We start from the raw sequence: 20,487 nt of genomic DNA, 5'->3' as shown, positions 1-20,487 counted from the left end.
CACTGCCAAGGGCGTGGGTTCGATCCTGGGTCAGGGAACTAAGATCCTGCAAGCAGGACCAAAAATTTTTTAAATAATAATAATAAATAAAATGTGAAGATTTTGAGCATAGTGGTTCCTAACCTCCTTCCAAGCATAGCACGGAGGCTGAGAACATGGATTTGAGAGCCACAGAGATAAGATACATATTCCAGGTTTCCCACTGATGAGTTTCTGGGCCTCAACCCTTCTGAGTCTCAACTTCCTCATCTGTGAAATGGACGTTTTAGCTATGGGCATTAAATGGATAAAGAGATTTAAAATGCACACAGCAGGGCTTCCCTGGTGGTGCAGTGGTTAAGAATCCGCCTGCCAATGCAGGGGACGCGGGTTCGAGCCCTGGTCCGGGAAGATCCCACATGCTGCAGAGTAACTAAGCCCGTGTGCCACAACTACTGAGCCTGCGTGCCACAACTACTGAAGCCCACTCACCTAGAGCCCGTGCTCCACAACAAGAGAAACCACTGCAATGAGAAACCCGCACACCACAACCAAGAGTAGCCCCCACTCGCCGCAACTAGAGAAAGCCCGCGTGCAGCAACGAAGACCCAACGCAGCCAAAAATAAAAATAAATAAAATAAAATAAGTTTTAAAAAAAGAAAGAAAATCACCTTTAAAAATAATAATAAAATAAAATACACACAACAGCGCCTGGACAGGAGATGCTGTGTACATGTTTGTTGAATTAGCAGTAATAAAAAGCATATGCTATCAATTTTTTAAACTTACACTTTAGGAAGACAGACTTAGCAAGAGGAAGTAGCCCTTATTTGTTCCAACTTCGGAACCCTTTATTCAGCGGTTTTTGGTGTTTGCGCCACTGTGTGTGTATGCTTTAGAGGTTGAGGGGACACATTTATACATTTCTTTTATTTTTAAATTTTATTGATTTAGTTGCGGTGCACGGGCTTCTCATTGCGGTAGCTTCTCTTGCTGAGGAGCACGGGCTCTAGGCACACGGGCTTCAGTAGTTGTGGCTCACGGGCTCTAGAGCGCAGGCTCAGTAGTTGTGGCACACAGGCTTAGCTACTCCGTGGCGTGTGGGATCTTCCCGGACCAGGGCTCGAACCCATGTCCCCTGCATTGGCAGGCGGATTCTTAACCACTGCGCCACCAGGGAGCCCCATTTATCATTTCTTTTGTTGTTGTTTGGAGAATAAACTCATGTTGGTAAAGGAAGTTATTTTTGTGCCAAGAGACTAGAACTCGCAGCTTGGGCTGGGGTGTCTCTGCGTGACCCAGTCTTGGCTGAGACTGGCCCCAGACCACCCCCTTCCACCATGTTCTGGGGGGGGCCTCCTCATCCCTACTTCCCACCAGCCCCAGGCCCCTGTGGGAACCCACCCTGGTCAGAAAGAGAAACTAACATGGGAGAAGCACGGGGGGGGGGGAGGGCACTGGCGTGGGCGGGGGTGTGTGTGTGTCCAGTGAGACACTGTCTTTTATCAGCTCAAACTTTCTCTGATCTTTTTGATCTGGACCATTTTTAAAGTCTTTATAGAATTTGTTTCAATATTGCTTCTATTTTATGCTTTGGTTTTTTGGCCGCAAGGCATGTGGAATCTTAGATCCCTGTCCAGGGATCGAACCTGCACCTCCTGCATTGGAAGGCGAAGTCTTAACCACTGGACTGCCAGGGAAGTCCCAGACCTTCTCTGATCTTGAGTTTACAGGGGTGTGTTTCTCAGACCACTTGATCTTAAACTCCTCAGTCACTGAGTCTCGGGGTGTTTCTCAGATTCTGGGAAGCTAAGGCTTTCTGGTGTCTCTGGAGCTGGGGGATCTTACCTGGGGATCTGGGGGATGCTGTGAATGGGGACAGGGACACAGCTGTTATAAAAAGTGGGGGGGCTGGGCTTCCATGGTGGCGCAGTGGTTGAGAGTCCGCCTGTCGATGCAGGGGGCGCGGGTTCGCGCCCCGGCCCAGGAGGATCCTGCGTGCCGCGGAGCAGCTGGGCCCGTGAGCCATGGCCGCTGGGTCTGCGCATCCGGAGCCTGTGCTCCGCAGCGGGAGAGGCCACAGCAGTGAGAGGCCCGTGTACCGCAAAAAAAAAAAAAAAAAGTGAGGGGCTTTTGGGGGAGTGGGATTCGTTTTACAGATACCCTGCGAGATGCTGAGTACCAGCCCCTCAACAATGGAGAAACTTACAATGAGGACATCATTAGAAGGTTATTAAATTGACCCATGTGAAATTGCCAGTTTTGTGAGTCAAAATAGGTTGAAGTCTGGCAAATCGTGGCAAGAGAAAACATATTAATGAAGGCCAGGGCCTGAGGGGAAGGGAGGATGTGAATGGAAAGTAACTGCTTGATGGGAATGGGGTCTTTATTTTGGGGTGATGAAAATATTCTGGAACTAGTTACATAGTGGTGACAGTTACACAACACTGTGGATATACTAAATACTACTAATGGTGAGTTTTATGTTATGTGTACCTTACAAGTTTTTTAAAGTAATAAATAAACTGTTATACCCCCTCACCCTAAAATAGGATGAAGTCTGGTAATTTCATGGAGTGCAGCCTAATGGAATTCTGGAAGCCCAAGAGAGTGGGTGGCCAAGATGGGGAAACCAGTCTCTTTTGAACAATACATATTATTACGTGATATCTGATGCATAGAAAAGAGTGCCTGTAACTTGTGTCAAGTACAAAGTACAACAAATTAGCATCTATAAAATCATCATCCATCTTAAAATCTTTGAATATCTTGATCAAGAGTAAACTTTTTCGGTGAGAGAACTGAGAGTAAATGTTTTAGTTTTTGCTGGTCAAGAGGTCATTCATCTCTCTGCTAGAATGAAAGCGGCCACAGATTGAATGGCATGGCTGTGTTCCAATAAAACTTTATTCACAAAAACAAGCAGTGGGCTGGATTTGGCCCACAGGCTGGAGTTTGCTAACGCCTGATCTAGTTCAAAGACTCTGAAGGCTGAATTGTTGGCATCACAGACTTTCAGAAAGTTGGAATCATAGGTGATTTGACCCAAGGGCTCCTACAACATTAGCCACAGACTATTTGAATCACAGGATTCTAGAATGTCACACCAGAATCTTCGAGTGTTAGAAGTCTAAAACTCCAGCTGTTAGATGTTACAATTTTGTAGATGATCTGAACGTTAATCAAGATATTCTAGCCCTGAGCTGTCCAATATGGTAGCCACTGGCCACATGAGGCCAATGAGCATTTAGAATGAGCTGGATCGCTCATGCAGCTCAATATTAAAAAAACAAGCAACCCAATCAAAAAATGGGCAGAAGACCTAAATAGACATTTCTCCAAAGAAGACATACAAGGCTTCCCTGGTGGCGCAGTGGTTGAGAGTCCGCCTGCCGATGCAGGGGACACGGGTTCGTGCCCCGATCCCGGAAGATCCCACATGCCGTGGAGTGGCTGGGCCCGCGAGCCATGGCCACGGAGCCTGTGTGTCCGGAGCCTGTGCTCCGCAACGGGAGAGGCCACAGCAGTGAGAGGCCCGCGTACAGCAAAAAAAAAAAAAAAAAAAAAAAAAAGAAGACATACAGATGGCCAAGAAGCACATGAAAAGCTGCTCAATATCACTAATTATTAGAGAAATGCAAATCAAAACTACAATGAGATATCGCCGCACACCAGTTAGAATGGGCGTCATCAGAAAATCTACAAGCAACAAATGCTGGAGAGGGTGTGGAGAAAAGGGAATCCTCTTGCACTGTTGGTGGGAATGTAAATTGATACAGCCACTATGGAGAACAGTATGGAGGTTCTTTAAAAAACTAAAAGTAGAATTACCATATGACCTAGCAATCCCACTACTGGGCATATACCCAGAGAAAACCATAATTCAAAAAGACACATGCACCCCAATGTTCACTGCAGCACTATTTACAATAGCCAGGTCATGGAAGCAACCTAAATGCCCATCGACATACGAATGGATAAAGAAGATGTGGTACATATATACAATGGAATACTACTCAGCCATAAAAAGGAAAGAAATTGGGTCATTTGTAGAGACGTGGATGGATCTAGAGACTATCATACAGAGTGAAGTAAGTCAAAAAGAGAAAAACAAATATCGTATATTAACACATATATGTGGAACCTAGAAAAATGGTACAGATGAACTGGTTTGCAGGGCAGAAATTAAGACACAGATGTAGAGAACAAACGTATGGACGCCAAGGGGGGAAAGTGACAGGGGTGGGGGTGGGATGAATTGGGAGATTGGGATTGACATGTATACACTAATATGTATAAAATGGATAATTAATAAGAACCTGATGTATAAAAAAATAAATAAAATAAAATTCAAAAAAAAAAGATAACCGGACACAGGAAGAAAAATGTTAAGTTGAAACCAGAGATGAAAATAAACGAGACAACCAAACAACTGTGTGAAAACAGAAATAGTGCAAAGAGGTAAAGAAAAAAGATTTATTATAATTAATAAATTATAATTAGAGAGTTAAAATAATATATTGCATAAGAACCAGAAGAAAAAAATGAGCTGGATCTGAGATGAAAGATGCTGTGATACACACCAGATTTTGAAGACTTGGCATGAAAAAGAAAAGAATGTAAAATCTCGGGCCTCCCTGGTGGCGCAGTGGTTGAGAGTCCGCCTGCCGATGCAGGGGATACGGGTTCGTGCCCCGGTCTGGGAGGATCCCATATGCCGCGGAGCGGCTGGGCCCGTGAGCCATGGCCGCTGAGCCTGCGCATCCGGAGCCTGTGCTCTGCAACGGGAGAGGCCACAACAGTGAGAGGCCCGCGTACAGAAAAAAAAAAAAAAAAAAAAAAAAAAGAATGTAAAATCTCTCAATCACTTTTTATACCAATCACATATTGAAATGACAGTGCTTGAAATATATTTGGTTCAATAAAATATAGCACCAAAATTCATTTTACCTGATTCTTTTTATTTCTCTTTGCTTGTCTCTTGCTTGTCTGCTGAAAAATGTAAAATCATGCATGTGGTTTGCATTATATTCCTATCAGACAACAAGAATTTGGAGTAATACCACCCTGGAGGTTGGAGATGGGGTGCTTGGGAAGGTCACATGGCACAGATGCAGGGCGAGAGTCTCTGACCCATCAGGCCTTGGGGAGCCAGATCTGAGCAATGGGTGGGGCCATGACAGGGGACTTGGGGGGGTGGGTGCGGAGGTAGGAACACTGCCAACTCAGCCAAACCAATCATTCCCTTCCTTTCCCCACCACTTCCTCTTTAGAACTTGTTGACCTAACAGATTTCCCAGGCTCCAGATTTCACAACCGCCTGGCCCTTCAACCCACTTCCCTCCTGGGCAGCACTGATCAACACCAGGCTGAGGATGCCTTGAAGAAGACACCTGGATCCCACATGTTGGCCTCCAAGTGTTTCTAGAAGACCACTGTGGGACCCAGCTTCTGGGAAGCATCTCCTTTCCAAATCAGCGTGAAGGAAAGACCCCACTGCCTGCAGCCCACTGCCCAAACCAGGAAAGCCAGAGGATGGTCTGGAACAGAGATGGAGCATAGGGGTGGGAAGTCAGGGAGGACTTCCTGGAGGAGGCTGCACCCTGAAGGAAGGTAGAATAGCGACGGGGTGGTCTTTTAAAAACAGACCAAGCAGCTGGGAGACCAGGCAGGAGAAGGAGCAGGGACCCAAGTGGGAGAGGATGGAGGGCTTGGACCATGAAAGGCATGGGGTGGGAAGAGGGTGGCGTCCAGCATGGGTCCCAAGTGCAGGTTTGGGTGACTATATGGACGGTAGGGCACCCCCTGGGTTGGGGAATGCAAAGGGAGGGGGAGGTTTGGGAGAAGATGCTGAGATCATTTTGGGCAAAGTAGGTACGGAGGCCACACCCTGAAGAGAGAGAGAGAACTGTGAAGGTATTGGATGAAGTCACAAAAGTAGGAAGCCTGTTCAAGAGAACTCTAGAAAGCCAACATTTCAGGGCAGAGGAAGAAAGTCTGCAGAGGAGGCAGGGAAGGATCGCACTGAGAGAGAGTATAACCAGCCGGCCTGGAACCAGCCAGGGAGGAGGCCCAAGCAGCTGGGAGGAGGGTGAAGGAAGGATATGGGCTGACCAGGTAGAAGGGATTGCCAGCATCTTTACAGAGGGTATCAGACCTGAAGGCAGCTGGAGCTCAGGTCTTCCCCCAACGATCTTGCTGCTAGAGAGTCTGCACAGGTACCAACATTTACTATCAAAAACCACACACAACCTCTTCTGCAAGTCCTGCAGAGCACCTGTCACTCTAGGTGCTCAGACAGCATCTTTAAATAAAAGTTGTCCCCAAGGCAGACATGAGAACACTGTAGTAGCAGGATTCATCTATGTTTCCCATCGGAATTAAGCAAAATCCCAGCCCAGCGCCCCATGCTGAAGGCTGTTCCCTGGACCCAGCCAGCTCTTGCAAAAAGAAGGAGGGAGTCGATATCTATGTGGTTGTTGGATTCAGGGGCCACCAGCTCTGTGTGGCTCCCTGGGCACTTGTAATGTGTCAGTCTGAATGAAGATGTGCTGTGACTGTAACACACTCAGGATTTTGAAGACAGTACTAAAAAAAAAATAACAAATGTAAAATGTAGCAGCCACTATGGAGAACAGTATGGAGCTTCCTTTAAAAAACTCAAAATAGTGTTACCATATGACCCGGCAATCCCACTCCTGGGCATATACCCACAGAAAACTCTAATTAAAAGAGACACATGCACCCCAATGTTCATAACAGCACTATTTACAATAGCCAAGACATGGAAGCCACCTAAATGTCCATTGACAGATGAATGGATGAAGAAGATGTGGTACATATGTACAGTGGAATATTACTCAGCCATAAAAAAGAATGAAATGATGCCATTTGCAGCAACATGGATGGACCTAGAGATTATCATACTAAGTGAAGTAAGTCAGAAAGAGAAAGACAAATACCATATGATATCACTTACATGTGGAATCTAAAAAAAATGATACAAATGAACTTATTTACAAAACAGAAATACTCACAGACATAGAAAGCAAACTTATGGTTACCAGAGGAGATAGCGGGGTGAGGGGATAGATAAATTAGGAGGTTGGGATTAACATATACACACTACTGTATATAAAATAGATAAACAACAAGGACCTACTGTATAGCACAGGGAACTATACTCAATATCTTGTAATAACCTATAGTGGAAAAGAATCTGAAAAAGAATATATGTATAACTGTATCACTTTGCTGTTCACTTGAAACTAACATAACATTGTAAATTAACTATACTTCAATTAAAAAAAAGAATTAAAAAAAGAAAAAAAAAGAATGTAAAAGACCTCATAATAATTTTTCACACTGATTACATGTCAAAATAAAAATATTTTCAATATATTGAGTTAAGCAAAATATATTATTGATTATATATTATTATTTTATCAATTTATGTTAGATATCTCTATATATAGTAATATATATATATATATTAATAGCACTAATATTACTCTAATATATTTATACATATATACATTAATATAGTATTGATATATGTTATATAGTTTGTTATATTACATATTTATCTATTATATAATTATAAACAAAATTATTATATATTATATACTACATAGATATTCATGTAACATATAATCATATAGTATATAATAAATTATTATAATATAATTAATATAGCATTCATATCATTGTTGTTAATAGAACATATAATTGCATTACATTATTAAATATATTACTATTATTTCATCCTTTTCATTTAAATTTTTAACGAGGCTAGTAAAAAGTTTTAAACTACTTACGTGGCTCACATCATATTTCTGTTGGTCTGTACAATATTTCTAGCCAATGTGGACACACACACACACACACACACACACACACAAAAAAAAAACACTAAGCAGGAATATTTCCAAGTCAGTTATAAACATCGCAACATTTCAACATTTATTATTTTTTATTTTCATTTTTCAACTGGTGTTTACTAGCTTTTTTGACAGTCCAAAGGTTACATGCTTTGTATGTTATATATGTATGAGTCCATTGATATAACATTCTTGAAAGGACCAAATCACAGAGATGGAGAGAGGATTCGTGGTTGCCAGGGGTTTGGGACAAGGCTGGGGAAGGTAGAAGGCAGTGAGAGTGGCTAGAAAAGGGTGTCACGAGGGATCCTGGCAGTGACGAAAATGACCCGCGCCTCGACCGTATTCATGTCAACATCTTGGTTGTGATGTAATGTCATTTTGCAAGATGTGCCTATTGCAGGAAACAGGTCAAAGGTACCCAGGATCACTCCGTTTTACTGCTTACAACCCAACGGCATGAGAATTTAAATGAGGTCAAAATAAAATGTTTAATTTTTTTTTCAGCGCAAACAAAACAGCAGTTGACAACGTAAAACAGCAAATTCCCCTGGGACCCCATTCCCTGGAGGGGCCCAACCAATGTTTCCCAACCCTAGGTGTCTTCCTCACTGCTTGCTTTTTGCCATAACTATATAACATCTTTTTACTTAATACTTTTTTTTTTAACCCAGTGAAGTAACATACTAACTTACTGTTTTTCTTTAAATCAACTCAATTCCAAAAGCTGAGATAGGTCCATGGACTTTTGCTTTGTACTAAACAAGAATAACTTCTGAGATGCCAGTTACATTTTTTTTTTTGCCAACTCTCCATAAAATAAATATAGAACTCTTTTTTTCAAGGTTTGAATGTTTCTGTTTGTCTGGGGTCTATGTATCTAACGTATTCACACTCTCTGCACACAAACGTGTTGTTCTATGGAAGGTCTCCAGGTATATTGGTTGCTGTTTGTTTTCCAAAGTCCTCGGATGGAAAGAAAGGTTGGGGGTCCCTAGAAGGACGTGCTAATCTTGGAAATGAGGAGTGATGAGGAGGGTTCGCCTGGAAGAGGAAGGACAAGTCCGGGAACGATGAACGGAATGGAGGCGAATTAACTCAACCACCACCCACCTCGCCAAGATCCAATAAGCAAAGTGAATGCACCGGAAGTTTGGTGGAGCGCCGGAAAGACGGGGGCCGGAGAGGCCTCCCCTTACACCTCCTGGGTCTTCAGGGCCGGGGTGTCCACCGTGGAGAACGTGTTGGACTTGCTTTCCCTGCCCATGGAGTCTTCGGCCAACACATCCCGGAGCCTGGAGGGGAGAGACTTGAGGAACCGGGCATGAAAGCCCTGGGCAGCGACCACGTAGATGATGGGGTTAATACAGCAGTTGATGTAAGCTATGGAGACACACAGGGCATCCAAACTGGACACGGATTTGAAGTTTGTCTTGTGGGCAAAAAACAGCATCATCCCTGTCACTTGGTAGGGCAGCCAGAAGGCAAAGAAGCTGGTCACCACTGCCACCACCACCTTGAGAGTCTTGGTGGAACGGGTGGCACTGCGGCTCCAAGCCCGGATCAGAAGGAAGGTGTAACAGACTGTAAGTGTGACCAGCGGCCCCAGGAAGCCCACGACCAGCCGGATAATGGCCACGGCCCTCTCTATATATAAACGGTCCTCACCATAGTCAACCACACACGTCACCTTGGGTGGGAAGTGTTCCACATGGACTTTACGAAACGCAAAGGAAGGTATGGTCAGCAGTAGAGCCAAAGCCCAGGCCACAGCGCAGGCCACCCAGGCCATGCGGGCCCCTCGATAGTTCTGGCACCAGATGGGATTAAACACCAGCAGGAAGCGGTCGGCGCTGATGGTGGCCAGGAGCAAGATGCTGGCATACATGTTGAGCAGGATGAGAGAGGGCAGGATTCCACAAGCAGTGTCACCGAAGGGCCAGTGGTTGTGCTGGACGATGGATGAAAACAAGACGGGCAGCGCCAGGCAGGAGAGGAGGTCAGCCACCGCCAGGTTGAGAAACCAGATGGCATTGACGGTTCGCTTGACCTCGGACCCCGTCACACAGACCACCAGGGCGTTGCCTGGCACTCCCACCAGGAAGACGACTGCAAAGATTACCAGGGCGATCACATCTGGTACACGCAGCCTGTGGGTTTGGGAAGAGTCATCCACCAGTATGTAGGGGTTATCGGTCCAGTCGCTATAATCGTAGTAATCAGGGGTGTTATTAGTCATGGAGTCCTGGGTGGAATCAGAGAAGCAGGGATGGTATAAGTCTGCAGACAGGTGGCAGGGGGGCCCATCAGAGCTACTCAAAGCCCATCACTCCACTTCTTTAAGTCTTAGGTTTCTCCCAGGGAAATGGGGATGCTGAGGGCTGAGAGCCAGCTGGGGTGTCATACCACTTATTAAAAATGGTGAAAACCCTTCCATACTAATAGGTCTCCGTGCCATCCTGCCACCTCCCCCTGAAGTCCCCGGACTTCCCCAGAATCTAGCAACCGAATGGTTAAAGCCTAGGCCTGCTCCAGTACTGTGGTCACTCTCCACTCTGGCCAGTACCCATGACACACTGCTTGTTAAGACAGCTTTAATGTCACCAACCAACTGAGATGATATTACTGAGTAGGTAGTCCCCCCCCCCCACCTCCAGCAGCATCACTCCCTTTGGCTGCCTCCCACCCACTGAGGCCGCTCTGTGCTCTGCCTGGGAGCAGCTGCCCAGAGTCAGCAGTGTCTCAACAGGGCCTCATGTACTCAGGCAGAAGGGGTAGACAGGAAGCACCAGTCATCAAGATACATAATATCATTTTTTAAGTTAATTCTGCACTTTAATACTTAGAGGAGACTAAGCTAATAATCATATGAACATAAATCCGAAATTGATAGCCCAAGTTCTGAGCTATGCCCTAAATTTTATTTTTTATTTACTTATTTTTTAAATTTTCACTGGAGTATAGGTGATTTAACAATGTTGTGTTAGTTTCAGGTGTACAGCAAAGTGAAGAGACATAATATCTTAATGCAATATTTTAAAGAATCAAGATGAATGCCCCCCCCCCCAGAAAACAAACCACATTGCAAAAAAATTCTAATTTTAAATGAAGGCAACCTGCTGCAGTTGTTTGTTTGGTTTATGGCCCTGCATTATGATGCAAGAGGAACCTGCAGATCAGCCCACAGTTTTCATTCCCAGCTGGGTGGGTTTTTGCAGGTTGACAATGGCGTGCAAACATAGCAAGCAATGTGGGGCTTTATGTATAGTCATGGGGTCTTAGGAGGGGTTGTTTTGGAAAGGGGGTTGGTAAAGCTTTATTTACTTTTTCTACTTGGTTCAAACTATGGAAGGATGTTTTCCTAAGTGTAGATAGGGGCACACATGTGTCCTTCTGCCCTGGGTACCAGGATGGCCCAGCACGACACTAGGACCCAGATCCCGACCGTCCTACTTGAAGCCTACATGGCCCTCTGCAAGTTCCATTACTGCTTCTTGCCTCCATTTCATTCCTGGTTAACTCCTATAGCAGTCCTTCAGTTTTAGCTCTCATTCGCCCAAAACCTCAGTCTCAGAGCAGAGAGAAAATATTTAGGGGCAGCAAGAGGAAGAATAAGAAATAGACTTGTACCTTGCCAGGGGCAGGGCAGAAGGAATGAAAGGAATAGAGAAGGATATGAGTTCAAGAACAAAGGGTATCTTGGTGCACAGATTATGGTCTTTAATTACCACCCGGCATTCAAAGGAACCAGGGCTCCTTGGAGAAAGGCTGATTCCTGTTCTGAGACAGAAAATATACAAAATGAGCCCAGAACATCTCACACTAGAAAGTAAGAAAAAATTTTAAATAATGATAGGGACATATCACAGAGACAGCCTGAAAAAGCTCCCACTAGGCAAAAGATGGCACAGGGCTTCCCTGGTGGCGCAGTGGCTGAGAGTCCGCCTGCCGATGCAGGGGACACGGGTTCGTGCCCCGGTCCGGGAAGATCCCACATGCCACGGAGTGACTGGGCCCGTGAGCCATGGCCACTGAGCCTGCGCGTCCGGAGCCTGTGCTCCGCAACGGGAGAGACCACAACAGTGAGAGACCCGCGTACCGCAAAAAAAAAAAAAAAGATGGCACAATTTGAGTATATAATAATAATAAATAATACCTGTGATGCAATAAAATACATTAATAATAAAGATCTATGAGTTCATAATGGTAATAAAAGCAAATATATTTTGGTCATATTTTTATTCTGGAAAGGGAATGAATCAAGCACTTATCCTGCCATTTCTGTACAGAGTATATTTCAGGGAAATAAAGAGTCAATGTGGGAGGGCCTTCTTTAGAGAAGAGTCTAAAAATAATACTTGCAGAAGGAATGATAGACATAAGGAAACATGGATCTGGATGACAATCAACAACACCTAATAAAACTATCAGGTGAAAAACAGACAGTAACTTTATAATAAATAGGTTGAGCTGGCACCGCAAAGCCTCCATTCAGCCTCAGCACCTTGAGAAGAGAGACAAGTAGACATTTGCTCTATCTGATGTGATGCAGTAGAAAGGATACGGCACCACCTATGAAGTAATTTTTGCCACAAAAAAAAAAAAGAAGAAGGTAAATCTAATCAGGATTCTAGATCTAAAACTACCAGTTTACAGGAAAAGCAGAGGAGAGAGGAATGCAATAAATAACACCACAGGGACAAAATCAGCCCAATCAGAACTCAGGAAACTCTACAGGACAAATGGTCTTGTTACTCTCACAAATAAATGGCATTTTTAAAAAGGAAGGGGAGGTACTTCCCTGGCGGTCCAGTGGCTAAGACTCCGTGCTGCCAATGCAGGGAGCACAGGTTCAATCCCTGGTTGGGGAACTAAGATCCTACATGTCGTGCAGCGCGGCCAAAAGATTTTTAAAAAGGGGGCAGGGGAAGGAATGGGAAGTGTCATGGATTAAAAGAGATTTAAGAAGCATATCAAGCAAAGGCAAAATGGAGACCTTGGTTGGATCCAATTGGAATAATCATATGAGAAAAAAGATATTTTAGAGACAATCTGGGAGATTTAAAAATGGACTGGAGGGGCTTCTCTGGTGGCACAGTGGTTGAGAGTCCACCTGCCGATGGAGGGGACACGGGTTCGTGCCCCGGTCCGGGAAGATCCCACATGCCGCGGAGCGGCTGGGCCCGTGAGCCATGGCCGCTGGGCCTGCGCGTCCGGAGCCTGTGCTCCGCAACGGGAGAGGCCACAACAGTGAGAGGCCCGCACACCGCAAAAAAAAAAAAAAAAATGGACTGGATATTTGACGATAGTAAGGAATTATTGCTAATTTTATTGAGGGTGATATGATACTGTGCTTATGTTTTCAAAAAGTGGGGGAAGGCTATTTCTGAGAGAGATACTTAGCAAGTAAAGTAGGATGTCTTGGATTTGCTTTAAAACACTCCAGAAAAAAAATAGCTAGAGGGAAGGAGAGAGGAAGGAAGAAGGAAGGGAAGAAGGGAGGGCCAAAGATGACTTAGAATAGCAAAGTGTTGATAACTGTTGGAGGCTGGGTGATGGGTACATTGGGTGTTCACAATATTATTCTCTCTATTTTTGTGTGTTTGAAATTTTCCATAATAAGATAAAGAACAGAAAGGTCTTGAGCACTTCTTCCCCAGACAGAGCCACCTGGAAGTGTCATACCCCTCCAAGAGAGAAAGGGTAGCAGCTGAGCTGGAAACAGCCTTGGATGCAAAACTGTAACCCAGAGGCACCAGACACGGCAGAAAAATCCCCATGCAGGACATGGAATGATCATACTAAAGTAGACAGTATTGATTGAGCATCTACTATGCTCCAAGCACAACATTAGCTCTTTCAGTCCTGACCATGACCCTACAAGTAGGTTCTATTAATATGTCCATTTTATTGATGAGAAAACAGAGGCGCCAGAAGATCAAGTAGCCTGTTCCAGTCACGTAAATGGGAATTCAACTCTGTTTAGATTGGGATGCAAATCCAGGCAGGCTGCCCCTGAACATCTCCAGGGGGGCTGTCAATGGGGTAAGGACACTTGAGGGGTGAGCTCTGTGGCCCTTGGAACCCAGCTCTGAAGGTGACTTCGTCACCAACCCAGGGAAAGGAGATAGAGAAAAATAGAAATCATTATTACAGAAATAATAAGAGCTGGATTTTTAGGGCACCTAAATTTGCAGGCTGAGGTTGATACCCACTAAACACCCAGCTTGCGGATTAAATAAGATGAAAAATGTTTAAGCACCTGGCAAGATGCCTGGTACACTAGAGGGAGACGAGAAACGGCAATGCTCCTATTATTTATTGATCTTACAATTATTGAAGAGCTCAGATCTTTCTCTGAACAACTGTTTTTTTATTTCCAGTTCCTTTATGTTACCCTAAGGTCAACTGGGTCAATCGGGCTGATGGTCCAGGGTACTTGCTGGTAGAGCCATAGCAGTGATTAAATTATCCAGAGGGAAAATGTCAATGTCAGCTGATGAGTGGATGAACAGGGTATGCTATACCCATGCAGTGGAATATTATTTAGCCATAAAAAGGGATGAAGTATTGATACAAGCTACAACGTGGATGGAGCTTGTAAACATTATGCTGAGTGAAAGAAGTCAGACACAAAAGGTCACAGATCGTATGGTTCCATTTACGTGAGGTGTCCAGAATAGGCAAATTCATAGAGATGGGGAATGTGCTAGTCATTGCCAGGGACTGGGGGAAGGGAATCAGGGAGGGAGTGCTTAATGGGTACTTTGAGGGTGATTAAAAGGTTCTGGAAATAGATAAAGATAGTGATGGGACAGCATCTTGAATGTACTAAATGTCACTGAATGGTACACTTTAAAATGGTGAATTAGTGTGTATGGCTGATTCATTTTGTTGTGTGGTAGAGGCTAACACGACATTGCAAAGCAACCATACTCCAATAAAAATTAATATAAATAAATAAAATGGTGAATTGTATGTTACGTGAATTATACTCAATTAAAATTAAAATGCCAGTGTCATAGAGACAAGAAAGGACCGAAGGACTGTTCCAGATGAATGGGAACTAAAGAGCCAGGACAACCAAATGTAATGAGACATCCTGGACCAGAGTCTGGAGCAGGAAAAACAAATTCACTCTAAAGGGCATTATTTGGACAATTGAACAAGTTTGAATATTATCTAGTATTGCAACGTTTGGATATAGATAATAGTATCTCACCAAACAGTAAATTTCCTGACATTGATCGTTGTGCTGTGCTCATGTAAATGAATGTCCTTGTTCTTGAGAAGGAGACACCGAAACATTGGGGGGACAAAGGACATGATGCCTGCAACTTACTCTCAACTGTTTCAGGAAAAAAAGACAGTAGATGATAGATAGATAAATAGATAGATAGATAGATAGATAGTAGACAGACAAAGCAAACTTGGAGAATCTGGGTAAAGAGTATATGGAAGTTCTTTGTATTATTCTTGTAATTTTTCTATAAGTGTGAAAATGTTTCCAAAAAGTTAAAATTGTTGAATTATTTCCATTGATAACGAGCCCCTGCCCTGAGCCACCCACCTGTACCATCCCCACTCCCAGCACCCTGGCCTCCCATTTTCTACTTTGGGACGCCCCACTCCCAGTTCCCATGCACTAAAGGGTTAATGCCGGGCATGGTAAGAGGCCCCAGACCCTGCCCAGGGGGGCTCTGCACCTTAGCAGGATGTTAAATATTTTAAATGTCCACCTCAGACATGATACATGAAGCTAACTTTTGTCCCTGCTCATTTCACAAGCTCTCGGCCATGCTTAGCCACAGAATAGCCCAGACCCCAAAAAAGGGGAGCCTCCCCACCCCCTGCTCTCATGCTCACCACCACCCCTCTCATCAGCTGACAAAGTTCCTTTTCTGGAATGAACTCACGAGGCCCTTTCCTCTCACTGACTTCACAAGTGCAGAAAAAAGATGCTGATTCCAACCCTTTGTGATGTCTAGGATGCTCCCGATAAAACAGGCTTGCAAAGTTTTGCCATTGCAGCATCTCTACAAAGAACAGAAATAGCCGAAGCATCCCGCAAGAGGGGACTGACTAAATTAACGATGGCAGATCCAGGCAAAAGAATACTATGCAACCGTCAAAAGAATGAGGAAGTTTACGTAAGGATGTGTGTGGAAAGAGCTCCAAGATCTAGGGTGAAATAGAAAAAGTAAGAACTGAACAGTGTGTGAAGCACGCTACCTACAAAAGAGGAATCTCTCTCTCTCTCTCACTCTCTCAGTTTTTCTCTCTCTCTCCCTTCCTTCCTCCCCCTCCCTCCCCTCTGTCTCTATCATTCTATCTCTCCGTGTGTGTATGTGTGTGTGTGTGTGTGTGTGTTTGCTTGTGTATGCACAGACTAGTTCCAGAAGCAGGCAGAGGAAATCTGTAACAGTGGTTTCCCCTGGGGAGGGGAAGTAGTGGGTTGGAGGGCAAGCATTGGAAGGAAGCTTTTACCATATTTGCTTTTGTTCTTCTTATATGCAGAGCCATACCAGTGAACGCACTGCCCTTTCCCCCCAGAACGGATGTTATATAGACTATACAAAAGTATTCATGGTTCTACCATTCTAGGAGTCTAGGAAAGATTCTAATAATATTTCTTCATTGCACAAATACTAACAGGCTCAGGGATTTGTTCCTGACATACATGGCACCTGCCCTCGGAGAGGTTATGGTCTACTGGGAGAGAAATTAATCCTCAGGGATGGGAACTGAGTGTGTTCAATAGAGAATCCAGCCTGGTGTGGGACCAGGAGAAGGGTCTTGGTGAAATAAAACCACAGCACCGTTCAACAGAACTCTCTGTACTGATGGAAATGTTCCAGATGTGCACCATCCAGGATGGTAGCCACCAGTCACCTGTGGCTGTTGAGTGCATGAAATGTGGCAGATGTGTCTGGGAACTGAACTTTTACTTTTCTGTCATTTTAATTAAATTTCACCAGCCACAGGTGGCTTGTGGCTACCATCTCAGACAGCACAGGTCTTGGGGCTCCTAAGTGATTCCTAAGTGCCGGGCGCTGTTCTCCGTGCTTCCCAGGCGTTAGTTCGTCAATTCCCTAACCACAGTATTTATGCCACAACAACCCCAAGGGCAGGGTACTCTTATTGTTCCTAAGTTCACAGGCTCATTTCAAGAGCCCTTGTCTGTTGTGTGGAGAAAGGGCTCCCGATCAGAAGCTGACAAGAAGAGGAGGTTGGGATTGTCTAGCTGCGGTGAGGGATGATGGTGGCTTGCACTAGGGTGGTGGCAGTGAGGAGTCATGAATGGATCGGAGGAGAACAGGGTGAAGAAGATGCTTACGAGAAACGAACTCAGAATTGCCAAGCTCTGTTCTAAATCCTTTTCACATATCAGCTCGCTTATTTATTTATTTAGGTCATGTGGCATGCGGGTTCTTAGTTCCCCAACCAGGAATCGAACCTGCACACCTTGCAGTGGAAGCGCAGTCTTAACCACTGGACCACCAGGGAAGTCCCATGTATCATCTCATTTAATCCACAGGACGACCCTGTGAGCATTGTTGCCATTGCAACACCCATTTTACAGATGAGAAAACTGAGGCTACAGAAAGCTTAAGAGACCTTTCCTAGTCCTCGCAGTTAGCAAGTGGCAGAGGTAGGAGAGAACTTCTGAGAGTCCAACTCCAGAGCCCTCTCTGAGAGGCTACCAAACCTCAAGTGTGTTGGGAGTGAGGGGCATGCATTCAAGGCAAAAGGCCACAAGGTAACAGGGAGGAGTGTCCACACACCAGAAAAATGAACGAACATCAGCGTGGCTGGCAGGTAGCCAAGACGAGGTTGGAGGAGCCACAGATGCCATGTTAAAGGATATGTATTTTATCCTGGGGTAATGGGGAGCCATGGATGGTCTTGGAGCTGCAGAGGGACTAGATGAGAGTTTCTCTTTAGAAAGATCCCTCTTGCCTCTAGTCTTACCTGAGGAGGTAAGACTAGAGGCAAGAGGACCAGAGAGGAGGCAGGGGCAGGGACCCACTCCAGCGAAGATGGGGGCTTGGATGGGGTTGATGCTCAGGGGAGGAAGAAAAGTGGAAAGACTTAAGAGGCATGACAGGGGACTTCCCTGGTGGTCCCGTGGTTAAGACTCCGTGCTCCCAATGCAGGGTGCTTGGGTTCGATCCCCGGTCATGGAACTAGATCCCACATGCATGACACAACTAAGACTCAGCACAGATAAATAAATAAATTTTTTTTTAAAGAGGCATGACATGGCTACAGTCAAGCAGCTGGTGGGTGGTAAACTCTGCCCCAGCCCCTCCCCTCCCTCACTGGGCTTCAGTCTCGCCATCCTCACAGCAGGAAAGTCCTGCCAACTGTCCCCTCCATTACAGTGGAAATAACAGACTCACTTAGGAATGCTGTCAGAACTAGTAAATACGCAGAAGACACAGTTTGCTTTTTTTCCGGAACATCCCTCTCCCTGTTCCTACATGGACACAACGTCTTTAAACAATTCACCCACAGAACCAGTTGAAACCAATATAGCATCCTCTGAGACATGGGATACAAGGGTGGAGGTGAGCATCTCGACTCAGATTTACCTTCTTGAATTTGCAATCTTTGTGACTCAACATCCCTGAGCACAAAGGAACATAAGCACTTGCGTTTTAAAAACCATGAGAAAAAGACAAGCCTTCAGATCCTTTGAGGATGCAATGAACTGCCTTTCAGGTTGGCAAAAATAAAAAAGTTCCATATAACTATGCAGATGGGGGTCTAGACGAGTAGACACTCTCATGCTCTGTAGATGAGGAACGTAAATTGGTACAAGTTTTGTCAATATCTGTTAAAATAAAAATTGCCCATGCCTTGGATTCAGCATTTGCAGTTCTGGAAACCCAGATGTGGGTCCAAAGATGTAATTTGGGTTTGGTTTTGGTTTGGTTTGGTTTTGCCACGCAGTTTGTGGGATCTTAGCTCCCTGACCAGGGATCTAACACCGGCCCTCGGCAGTGAAAGCACCGAGTTTTAACCACTGGACCACCAGGGAATTCCCTAATTTTGGTTTTAAAAACAAAGTATGGGACAGCCTAAATCTCCTTTGATAAGAGATGGAAACTCCCACTGGCATATCACATAGCTGATAAAAGGAAAGAGGCAATTTCCCTGAAATACATGGGGATGATACCTTCCTCACAGATGGTTTAAGTCAAAATTCATAAATGTCAAGTGCCTAGCACAGTGCCTGGCATGCAGTAAACGCTCAATAAATGCTGGGCAATAATATAATGTTATTCATGAAAGAAAAAAAAGACGTAGGATAATGTGTAAAAGAGACTTCCCTTTATAGGGTGGGTGGGGGAGAAAGGATAGACACGTCACAAGCATTGAGGGCCAACTGTATGCCAGGCACCGCTGTAAGAGCTTTCTGTGTATTATCTCATTTAATTCTCCCCACGACCCTATGATGTAGATTCCGCTCTGTAGGGTTACTATCCCTATCTTCCCGATAAAGAGAAGGAGGTTCAGGGCTTCCCTGGTGGCGCAGTGGTTGAGAGTCTGCCTGCCGATGCAGGGGACACGGGTTCGTGCCCCGGTCCGCGAGGATCCCACATGCTGCGGAGCGGCTGGTCCTGTGAGCCATGGCTGCTGAGCCTGCGCGTCCGGAGCCTGTGCTCCGCAACGGGAGAGGCCACAGCAGTGAGAGGCCCGCGTACCGCAAAAAAAAAAAAAAGAGAAGGAGGTTCAAAAAGACGGGTCTCGTCCGCTATTACACAGGAAAGGCAGGGTTTGAACCCCATTTCATTATGACCCTCGTGTCAAACTACTCCTTCCTTCGTTCCCTGCGCTGCCCTGGAGCACCTGTAGACTGTTTCCAGAAGGATCCACCACAAACTGGTGCCCACCGTTGCCTCTGGGGGAAGCTACAATGAATCTGAAGCTCTGGGGAGGGAAGGGAGTTTCACGGAATACCCTTTAGGGATTTGGAGCTATTTAACAGAAAGAAAAAGAAAAAGTCGAAGCTAATCGTGGGCCATATAATCCCTTGACAATCTAACTCTTTAGCTGCCTCCCAGACCTGGAGTGGGAGAGTCTGAGATGAGGAAGAGGAGAGAAGGCGCGGGGCGGGGAGCGCCGGGGCGCTGGAGATCGAGGACAGGGAGGAGGGGGAAGGAAAGGGGGAGAGGTAGCAAGAAGGGGCGAGAGCGCGCAGGTAGAGGGCGTCTGCCCCCCACTCCCCCCGCCAAGACTCACCATATTCAGGTTTCTCCCGGGTTCTCCGCTGATCAAAGGTTCCCTCCTGCCTGAGGGCTGTGGTTTTTAAAGCCCCAAGTGAGTCTGCAGATAGGCGAAGAGGAAATGATCCGTCTTTCCCCTCTGGGGTTCTCATTGGTCTAGGGCTCCTTCCGCGGGGCACACACCCAGAGAGACCTGATCACCTCCTCCCAGCCACAGGAAGGAAGCAGGGGCTCCGAAACCCGAGGAAGTTCCAGGTCCCAGGAGGGAGGAAGCCAGACGAAAGAGACCCCCGCTCCATCTAGGCTCGGCCCCTCTCCAGGCCTTGGTTTGACCCATTTGAGATGATCTCTCCCTTTCCTTCTGTGGCCCCAGGTAGCAGTGGAAAATCTCAGG

The 20,487-nt window shown here is 45.4% G+C and overlaps 1 protein-coding gene across 1 annotated transcript; it reads right to left on the bottom strand.

The window, feature by feature from the left end:
• Positions 1-8,332: 8,332 nt before the first annotated feature.
• On the bottom strand, positions 8,333-20,189 carry C5AR1 (complement C5a receptor 1). The gene is made up of 2 exons (XM_082607559.1): positions 20,110-20,189; positions 8,333-10,105 (listed from the first exon to the last, which is right to left on the bottom strand). Exons 1-2 carry the CDS (start codon positions 20,110-20,112, stop codon positions 9,056-9,058), a joined length of 1,053 nt encoding a protein of 350 aa, XP_082463685.1. The 5' UTR covers positions 20,113-20,189; the 3' UTR covers positions 8,333-9,055.
• Positions 20,190-20,487: the final 298 nt, after the last annotated feature.

The sequence above is a fragment of the Mesoplodon mirus genome (genome assembly GCF_964341445.2).
Source record: "Mesoplodon mirus genome assembly, chromosome: 19".
Taxonomy (NCBI): Eukaryota; Metazoa; Chordata; class Mammalia; order Artiodactyla; family Ziphiidae; genus Mesoplodon; species Mesoplodon mirus.
The sequence above is the reverse complement of the archived record's forward strand: the minus strand, read 5'-3'. Positions and strand labels throughout refer to the sequence as shown.